Source organism: Fringilla coelebs (genome assembly GCF_963513975.1).
Source record: "Fringilla coelebs genome assembly, chromosome: 2".
Classification (NCBI taxonomy): Eukaryota; Metazoa; Chordata; class Aves; order Passeriformes; family Fringillidae; genus Fringilla; species Fringilla coelebs.
In genome coordinates this window covers 79,803,718-79,814,242 of record NC_140029.1, presented here as the reverse complement: position 1 = coordinate 79,814,242, position 10,525 = coordinate 79,803,718, and the positions used below count along the sequence as shown (strand labels likewise).

The 10,525-nt window shown below is 43.7% G+C and overlaps 1 protein-coding gene across 1 annotated transcript; it reads right to left on the bottom strand.

Moving 5' to 3' along the window:
* Positions 1 to 3,572: 3,572 nt before the first annotated feature.
* Positions 3,573 to 7,518, bottom strand: GPR83 (G protein-coupled receptor 83; the record flags this gene model as incomplete). The annotated part of the gene is made up of 4 exons (XM_084226391.1): positions 3,573 to 4,197; positions 5,020 to 5,153; positions 6,173 to 6,298; positions 7,132 to 7,518. The coding sequence occupies 4 exons, from the start codon at positions 7,516 to 7,518 to the stop codon at positions 3,573 to 3,575; spliced, it is 1,272 nt and encodes a 423-aa protein (XP_084082517.1).
* Between the last annotated feature and the right edge of the window lie 3,007 nt (positions 7,519 to 10,525).

Genomic DNA, 10,525 nt, shown 5'->3' with positions numbered 1-10,525 from the left:
ACCAGAGGGAAGAGATCAGTGCCTGCCAGATATAAAAACCATGTTTTAACAGCTGGTGGTGGCTAGTTAATATATTCATTGAAGAAATTAGAGGTTTGTGCTTTTCAGAAAACAGTGATTTTGAAGTCTCTGGAATCTCCCAGCACTTTTTCTATAAGAAGGGTGGAAGTAAATAAAGACAGCTTGGAGATGGTGTCTGATATCCTTTGAAACTGCCAGAGAGACAATGGAATTACTATTCCTGAAGTTACAGGACAGTACTATATTTTAAGCATCTGCCTGTTCATTTCCATCAGCCGAGAGGAGAAATTCATCCCACACTGACAGGAGAAGAGGTGGGCTGCCCTGCAGTTAGAAACAACACCAACCAAAGCTGAAGTGCCTTTCTTCTGTGCAGGAGGAATTTGTCATTTTTTCCTTGCATGATCTCAGTTTGCTTCGAAGAGCTGTCCCCCTTTTATGTGTAAAAGCAAGAGGTAGTTTCAAGGATTTGTCTTCCCCTGAGCGCTATTCAGAATAGCACAAGCTGGAAAATACATCATGGCATTGTCTGTGTTCCCTTGCAAGGTCTCTGCATCTTTCTACACAGGGAAAATGTATACGACACTAGAAAAAACACACACAACGCCTGCTATGCAGATCTCCTGCAATGAACAGCTGTTCAGTGCCTTGTGCAACACCTCCTTAATTCAAGAGAGATCAAAAACTCCAGCTACAGCAGGCAAACACACACCAAATGGAAAATGGAAGATAATCTCTACCCTGTACATGACTCATTTTATCCACACTCAGATCCTCCCTTCACACCCACCAAGATGGCATCTGAATGCAGTTTAGGCACCAATGGCTGTATTAGAACTTTAAAAGAACCCTCTGGTCTGCAAGAGAGATGGGGTAGAATGGAAAAATACCCATGAAGCCTGGATGCCCAAGTTAAGTTGCCCAGAGTGTAAAATTTTTGGAGTATTTTGCATCATACCGCACTTTGTGTGCACAGAACACAACCCCCCCACAAATGTCTGTTCAGAATCCTAAACTAGACATGAAGAAAATGAAAAATAGCTAATTATTTGAAATTAAGCTGTACCACGTTAAGCACATTGTAGCACAGACAGTGTATGATGAACAGTTTCCAAGGACACCATTTCCAGGGCTTTAATCATGTCCCCCTCTTCCACACTGTCCAAGTCTCTCTGAGACTTGTACCTCTGCTGGCCACCAGCCACCAGCTCATTCCGGGACAGGCTCCTGAAGTTCACTGTCCAATCTATCTCTTCTTCTCCTTTCATCCAGTCCGCCCCTCCTGTTGCTTTGATTCAAATCAAACAGCTTCAACTTCTGGCATCCCCCCTTTGTGCCCAGATTCAGGATTAAGCAGAGCCTGGAGGAGAAAGGTTTGCCACCCAGTGCAGGGGTGCAGGAGGCAGAGCTGTAACTGCAGGAGCCTCGCTCAGACTCACCAGCAGCATTTGAGAGGGCATTTCAGGATTTTGTCTACTGGAGTTACAGCAGTGTTCTTCATATATAGCAGGATGACAACTGCACTCAAAAACTGAATCTTAGGATGTTTCCTTCAGCTTCAGAAAGGACATCTTACTGAGGTACTCAGCAGTCTCAGAGATTTATTTGCTAGTAAAGTGCTGGATTCTGCTGCCACTGGAATGGGGAGCATGGTTCACAAGCTCTGCACAATTGAGAAAATTAGAATAGAATAGAATAGAATAGAATAGAATAGAATAGAATAGAATAGAATAGAATAGAATAGAATAGAATAGAATAGAATAGAATAGAATAGAATAGTTAATTTGCAAGGGACCTACAATGATCATCCAGTTCAACTCCCTGAACAATTCAGGGCTGATGTGTTGCAAATGTTGAGGGAGGAAATGGGACTTGGTGTAAGGGGTCAAAGAAGACAGGAGAAAAGATTTGACTCTGCAGATCAGTGATACAAAATATTCTGACTCCAGAGCCGTTGATAAAGGGCAGTAAAATAGCACTGGATTCACAGTAAGAGACTGATAACCACTTGTGCAAGGGCAGGTTAGCTGCAAGGAGTGATAGATATTTCAGTCCTTTTAAATACTGAGGTGTGAAAACTCTGCACAAGGCTTAAAATTATTTCAGAACTGTAAGTTTATTACAGGACACTGAGAAAAACAGCTTCACTTTTTTTTTTTTTTTCCATTTATAATAAGATTTTTCTCACTTCACTGTTGAATGCTGCAAGTTAAATGTGGCATGGGTCATCCTGGTGTGATGTTCAAGCTAATTTCCACAGCACAAAGAAGTATTGTTTTTCTGTGCAATATAAGGTACAGGTTTTGGAACCCCATTTTTTTTCTTATTCACACCCATATTTTCTTCTGCTAAGAACACTATGTTCTGAAATCTACTCCAGACACTTGGCAGTCATGAATTTTCTTAGCCACTCCAAATAGGACACAACTCAGCTATCCTTAAATGCACCAAAATTGTACAACCAGAGGACAAATGTTCCATTTTTATTACTTGCTATCAGAGATACTATCTCTTCTCTCAAAGCAGTTAATTTATGAACTGGTTCCAGAGAGCTAACATCTTAGTTGGAATGAAATGTTCCAAATGTCTGAAGTGACAAGTTGTCATGGTTTGACACTGGCACAATGCCAGTGCCCTCATGAAAATGTATTCTCCCTAGTATACAGGAGCTTTACAGGGTAAGAGAGCAACATTCAAAGGCAAGTTAAAAATTCAAATTGTGTGATCCTCTAGAGAGCTGTAACTTGACAATGATGAAAAGAAGTTTTGATAAAAGGTTCTAGTCCAAACCCGCAATAGCACTTAATTATCCATCCTCCAACTGCAAATGTTATATCCAACTTTTTGTATGTTTTTTGGGTTTAGTTATCTATTTGAAGAAAAACCACGTACTTACTTGAAGAATAGGCAACCACTTTTCTTCAAATCTATCTTAGAAAAAGTGCCTGTGATGTAAGAGGCTCCTATTTATCAATGTCTATCATACCCTCCACTTCTGTAAGCGTATTTACACACACACAAAAAATTTAAAAAATAATTATGGAATAGATCTGTTCATTCATTCTGAGCAGGTCTTGACTTTTCAGACCCCAGTTCAGAAAGAATGCTTTCCTACCCAGTTGCACTGGATCTCAGATAGCAACCTAAAGGTCTCCACCTCAACCATTTCTATGTTGCTACGAGGAGACTCAGGAAAGGGAAAGGGAGATCTGATGTGGTGAGACTGTACTTTAAGTACCAGCAGAACACAGAGTCATAGTTCTAAAAAGGCTTAGTCATGCAGGTATTAGGAATACATGCAGAGATCCCCATCCTGCGAGCCAGTCCAAAGTCACCTTGACAAAGATGAAAGTTCCTTCCCGGGAGGAGTTTACTTTCTCCCCTCTAGGGTCTCTACACCACTGCCATCAGCCTGCATCAAACATGCAGCTCTTTCATATTGCCTCCTGCAGAACCTCCTTCTTGCTTTTTCACCTGTTGTGTGGCCAGGGCTCCACATCTTCTCACCTTTTTATCTCTTGCCAAATCTGTGTGCAGTCCAAGGCCACCGTTTAGCTCACAGCTACAATTGGCTCAACTGCAGAGATGTCTGTCTTTCCTGACTGGATGGTGGAGGACGGTGGGAGGACATGGGAGGCCTGCAGCCTCTTGAAGTTGCCGTTTTCTGGCCAAGCCAGTCGGTAGGATGGGACTGTGGAGGGAAGCCTCTGTTCCGTGGGCCTGGGGGCTTTTCTGCACATGTTGAGCAAAGCCTTTAGTTCCGATCGGAAGCTGTCATTGAGCCAGCAGTAGATGAAGGGGTTGTAGCAGGTGCTGCTCATTGCAAACCAGTGGAAGGCGAAGTACAGGGCGTTGTTGGTGCGGATGGTCTGGCTGGAGAGGAGGACGACGTAGCAGTTCAAGGGGAACCAGCAGACTGCGAAGAGGACGACAACGAGCATCAGCATCTTGATGGTCTTCTTGTTCTTTTTGCGAAGGACGAAGTACTGCTCGACCGTGACGTCCCCGATGACATTGCGCAGCCAGAGCTTCTTTGCCACCGTCACGTAGGCAGCGGAGATGATCAGAAGGGGCAGGACATAGAGCAAAATGAAGGTGGTTAAATCAAGGTACTTCCAAAAGAGGTCAGCGGGCTCAGGGAAATCTGGCAGACATAGGCACCGGGTGACATCCTCACTGCAAACAGAGATGGGACAGGATGAGAGGCACATATGGCCAGGCACAGCAGGATAAGTACATCAGAAACAAGGAGGCAGCTGGGAGAGGGCTCCTGCCACAGGGCCTGAAAGCAAACACTGTGTTTATCTCACAAATGTCATAGCTGAGCAGAGCTCTGCTCTTCAAGGATCTAAGCCATGGAACAGCCAGTGAGCAATGTGGTGATAATTTCTTATGGGCATTCATGACCTTATAATTTTAATTATAATATTAATTTCATCAATTACAAAATTTCCAGCTGTGTATAAGCAGTTTTTTATTTTCTGTCCTTTGGCAAATAGGAACACATTCTCTACACATACTAAGGACCTTTCCCTCATTAAAGCACTTTCCAAATACTAAGGCTCTTGACAGCTGAGACAGATTTACATACTTTCCTGTGGTGAAAGACTAGATTAAAACCTGTTGGGTTTTAGTGGGTTTCTGTTTGGTTGGTTGGTAGGTTGAGTTTTTTTTATTTCCCATTTCTGGTCTGCCCAAACAGGTCAGATTGGTATTTGGCATAAAATGCCAGTGTATAGAAGTAAAGGGTCAAGCCAGATCCTCTAACTTCTTAGCCTGTTTTGTGTGGTTAGTGGAACAGAATAAAGATAAATTATTTAGGAAAAAAAGGACAGGATATCAGACATTGTGAAAGTAATCAGATGAAAATTGTAGTTTAGATCCATGTTTGGCTGACCTTGACATATGCTCAAGATTTTCAGTAGAATATACCAAAGTATGACTGCTCAGAGTTTGGCCTCCAAGGAGACTGTGGAGGAAAGCAAAGCACATCCTTACCTGTATTCAAAGGTAAAGAGCTTTTGGTAGATAGCATGTGGCAGGGAAAAACAAGTTGCCATGATCCAGATTACAAAGATGTACATAACACCTTTTCCAGTAGATATGCGAGGTTTCAGGGGGTGCATTATAACCTGTGCAAAAGAAACCAAAATCTAGGCTTATTACATTTCTGGAAAAAAATTATACTTTCTTTTTTTTTTTCATACAGTCTTCCAGCCTGAAATCTATTACCTAATGTGGTAATTTAGCATGCAAGAAGTACAGTCTTCACCCAGCTCCGAATGAGTGTAAGCCATGAAAACCTGAATTTTAACACCATGAAATAGGGTTCAAGTTAGATCCTAGTCCTATCCTCAAATTTCAGTACTTTCATCTAGGTGGGAAAAACTGCATACCAGGAGCTGTTAACACATGTTCATTACCAGGTTCAATTTCCTTCATGGAAAAAAAAAAAAGAAAAGAAAAAAGTCGAGAAAAAAGTCTCAAACTCTTCATTTTCAGTGACCAAAAGAACTAAAGGGTTTAACCAGACCTCCATGGGAATGCTTCTGATAGTGAGTACATTTTTTGGAAACAATCTTTCTAGCAGAAAATGCCAACTGTAAACAGTTTTGCGTGGTTGTTGGGTGACTCCAAGATGAAAATACCCAAATCTCCTCAGCTTTGAGCCCATTATCAACAGCAAGCTAGAGCTCTGCTTGTGACAAACACCAGTGTGCTACAGTCAGATCTCCAGTATTCAGGGTAACAGGCGGTAGGACATCCCAGAACATCAGGAGATAGAGCTGAGAAAGTTAGCCAGGATGTCCCTTACAACACTGGTGCAGGACAAGCCGCCTCAAAGGAGAGCTGTCCACATGAATTCCTATCAGGATCTTGATCTTTCTCCTTGTTTGAGAGCTGCTGGATTATCTACTGCATAAAAACTCCCTTTACTCAGCTGGAAGAGATAGCAAGGTGATTAATGCCTCCCTTCCTTGCTGTGGGTTTGAAACTATTCTGACAACAAGAACTGTCCCCCGACCCTGTCAGCTTCTCATGATTCTCATGGTACTCTGGGAGCTGAAAGGCAAAGGACATGGGATCATCCTTTCTCAGTTTGCTTATGCCCTCCCAAGCTTTCCATCTCTCTGCTTCAGAGAGGTCTCACCTGGTGCCTGTCCACAGCAATGGCTGTAAGGGTCAAGGCAGAGACGTGGAGGGAGCAGTACTGCGCAAACCTACTGACATGGCACATCCCCTTCCCAAAGATCCAGGTACTGTTCACAAAACGAGCCTAAAAAAGAAGACTATTAGTATTGTGCACACCACAACTGCTTATAGGTACACCTCCAGTACACAATTCCTTGTGCTGTGTAAAAGACACTTATAAGATAGCAGGTTCTTTGTATAATTGTATCATTTTCTGGCTTCTGAACACTGAAGAGGCAGGTTACTGCTGCTCAGTGGCCTCCCAAACAATACAGCAGCGCAGCGCAAAAAGATGTTTGTTCTATTTACCGTGTATCCTTCTGCAGCCTCGCTATTGAGTCAATACATTTGCTCTTCCTTTTAATCTCCACTCATGGGATAGGGCTGACCTGTACATCTTATCTCACTTCAGGCAAACTACAGCTTTTCAGAACAGCTTGTTAAACGATGTTAAGCATTTATTTTTTTCAAGAGGTTTATAGCCTTGCTTTCAAAATACTTTAGAAAAGAGAAGGGGGAAAAAAAAAGATCAGATGTTACAAAGTACTAAGCAATCGCTGCAAGGCTATTATTGCTCAAGTACTATCAGGGCCACATTTAAAAAATGGGTAATTTCCGATCTTCAGCTAAATAACAGGAATCAGAGAAGAAAAATACATGTGGGGTTTTCCAAAGGCAACTCCAATAGCTGTAATTTGGAGTGGACAGGTATCTGCAGAACATCCACACACTGCCTATAGCAGTGTAAAGCAGGAAAAGCCACCAAAGCACCTTTATGGCACTGTAGAGGCCCAGAAAAATTTACTTTAGTCACGGGGTGGATTGTGGTGGTGCATCCCCCCCCTCCCAGGCTGTCTGAGAATGCTGAGGTGCTCCCTTTCTGAGGTGGGGCATCCCAGCATCTCTGCCCCTTCTTACCAGCGTGAAAGGTGTGTTGAGCAGCGTGATCATGATATCGGCTACAGCCAGGTTCACAATGAACAAGCTGGTGGCAGAGTGCACGCGCTTCGTCTTGATGACAACGTGACAGACCAGGACATTGCCGAAGAGGGCGAAGACGATGATGAAGGAGTACGCCGCGATGAGCAGGGCTTTCACCGTGGTGCTCTGCGACTCCGCTCCGTACCGGCTCCTGTCCACAAAGCTCCGCCAGTCGGCCAGGCTGTCGTTATCCCAGGAGAAGAAACCCGACACGTTCGGGACTACAAAAGTCTTCTCCAGGCTCCTGTTGAGGGGCAACTTTCCCGGGGTCACAAAGGCGTTAACCAAGTCGGGGAGGGCGAACCAGACAAAACAGGATAACATCTCTGGAACGCTGCTCCGCTCCTCCGGCTTTGGAAGAGCTCATTCGCGAGAGCAGAACTCGCTCCGTGAGCCGGGATTGCCGCTCTCGCCTCGCTCAGCCCGGCGCGCCCGGGGGCTGCAAACAGCGCACACGAGCAGCAGGAGCGGGGAGATGCTCCTGCCTCCCGCAGTGCGCTTCTCTCCCGCTCAGCTCGCCGCTACTTTTGCTTCTCCAGCCAGCTTTATATCCCCAGGCGAGCTCCAAGCCGGGATCCTCTGCAGTCATTGGGCTGCATGACATAATTTGCGCTCTGACGTGCTGCTTTTCCATGCAGTTGCGCTCCCGGGCGCTACTCCGAGGTAAGTACATCTGTGAGAATGGCAAAATCACTCTCTTCAGATGTCAGAATCTGTTTTCTCTACCAACAGCCCAGCTCAAGCAAGTTCCACGCTGTTTATACACCAGCAGCACGTGTGCCAGCTCAGCTCTCTCTCAGGACAGGTCAAATCTGAGCTGTTTTACAGGTCTGGCAGGCAAGTTTCAGACTATTTCTTAATAGAATAGAATAGAATAGAATAGAATAGAATAGAATAGAATAGAATAGAATAGAATAGAATAGAATAGAATAGAATAGAATAGAATAGAATAGAATAACTGTAATTAACAAGCTGCCTTATTGTACTTAAAAGTATTTTTCCAAAGACATTTTTTCTTTCAGAGAGATATGGAATACTCAAGTTTCCCCTTGGCAGGCATTTTCTCTTAGCCAAAGGAATAAAAATCTGATGTGGAACTGCTTTGTAGGGTTTGTAGAAACAGAGGTAGTTGCAAAGATGTGATAATACAGGACACAGAACAGGAACTGTCCCAGCCCAGTGACAGTTTGCTTTCAGTATCCAAAGCAAAAGAAGCTTTATTCTAGTCCCAAGTACTGATGAGACAGCAGCATGTGTGCTCCCTCTGCCTTTCCCACAAAACACAGCAGGAAATAGAAAATCAGGACTAGGAGACCAAGACACACAAATCTTACACAGAAAGATGTGCCACTTCCCAAGTGCACATGTACAGTGCTGCACCTCTGCTGAGGACAGATCTGCTTGGGTGATGTCAACTAACCCCAGCCAGAGCTGGTTTTATGCATAAAAGGCTTTACTTAACCATTAATTAAATGACCACTATCTGAAAAGCTTCTAGTATAAGCTAGTCACTCACTGGGGACAATAACTCTTCCAAAAGATGTTTGTGACTGCCTTGGTAAACTGCCCAGGCTGCCTTCTCTTCACCACCCCTCAGGAGCTGGACACAATAGAAAAAGCAGAATGGACAACCCACAGTGCTACTCTGAACACTGCTGCCACAGTCTGTTTCTTCCATTAAATTGAGCAATTTAAGCTCTTCAGGCAATTCAACTGTCTCAGAGAAAGCTTTCCAGTGGGCCTGCTGGAGCTGCTAAGGTGGCAGTCACACCTGACATTCAGAGAGAAGAAACATGTCCCACTCAGAAGCACTGTCAGGAAACCAGTCTCAAATAAAGGCTCAAGAAAATAATAGAAAGTAGGGCAGAGTAATGTTCTTATAGGTTTGGGATGAGAACAGAGGGGTCAGTGGCATATGTCCCCCTGCTTGCTATGCTGCTCCAGCAGCTCCCAGGTCCCCCTCTCCCTTCCAGCACTGCTGGCCAGCGTGTAAGGGCATTCCCTCTTCTGCCACTCAAACACCAGCTCTTATTGTTTCACATCTATTATATCCTGTACTCTGTATCATGTTCTCCTGTACTATAATCTGTATTTCAGCAAAAAATATCAGCTTTGTTTACTTGTGCTCCTTTATCTAATTCTTAATTTCTAGTAGGGTACCCATTGCATATGTAGCTAGAGCTGCTGTTGCCTTTGAAGATAAGCTTCATCCAGGAGAGCAGGGTATCTTCTCACCTCCTAAGCCAGGCTGCTGCAGGACGGGAATCTCTCCCCAAGTCAGCTCAAGCCCAACCCTCCTCTGAGTTGCATTCTGTGTCTTGTGATCCAGAGGAGGTGGTCCAGGCACTCTGGGCAGGCACACCCAAAATACCCACAAAGGGTCATGGAAAAGCCCAGTGGAAGCTCTCTGTGTCAGGGGTCTCTGTGCTGTGGTGCCTTTCTCACAACACATTTCTGATTTAGTTTTGTATTTAAAACATGCTCCAGTATGAGCTGTTTAAGCAGCTCACTTATGTTTGGTTGTTACTAGAGAACAGGCTACAGCAGATTTGGCAGCTTGCTACCTGCTCCTGGCAACTTTACCCTTGCTCAACAATCCCCAGCACTCCAACAGTAAAACAGGCAGCTGCACAGAAATGCCATGATTTGGCATGCTGAATGCACTTTTTATAAAAGGTACCTGTGAAACGATGCCATTTCTAAAGTGAAAAATAATGTTTGAAATAAAGCTATATGGATGGACCATGAACTCAAGCAATAAAAAAGTCATCAAAAATACCTTTGCAAGAATCTCTTAACGAAATTATAACATTCTGGTGGGAATAAAAGATTATAAGAGGAATATAAAAAAGTCAGCTAGACATGCCAAAAGGTTTGGAAGTGTTCAAAAAGAGGAATAATGCCTTTTTTTCTTTTTAAATACACAGCACAGTGTACTTTTCTCCCTGCCCCTGCTCCAGGGAACAATCTTTCACTACCATGGCTATAATGAATTTCCGAGCCTTGCTGAATTTTTGAGCTTCTCTGGGGCAAGGGAACTGAAATTACATGGGTGAGCAGTGATTTTTCAAAAACTATCCAGTGTGACCTCTGAGAAATCATGTTGATTTTTAGAGCATCTTGCCCCCTCATATAACCAATCACATTAATATTTAGGACAAGCATCGCTTTACAGTAGTCTTTCTCCACACACCAGTTACATGTTTTCCCCTGAAGTGAAGGCTGCTATGTTTATCTTCCACAGATACAACACAAAGACACTGTGAATTTGATACCTGACTGAAAAAAAACTGTGAAAAGGGAGAAAGAGCCTTTGATATGATTCCTATTA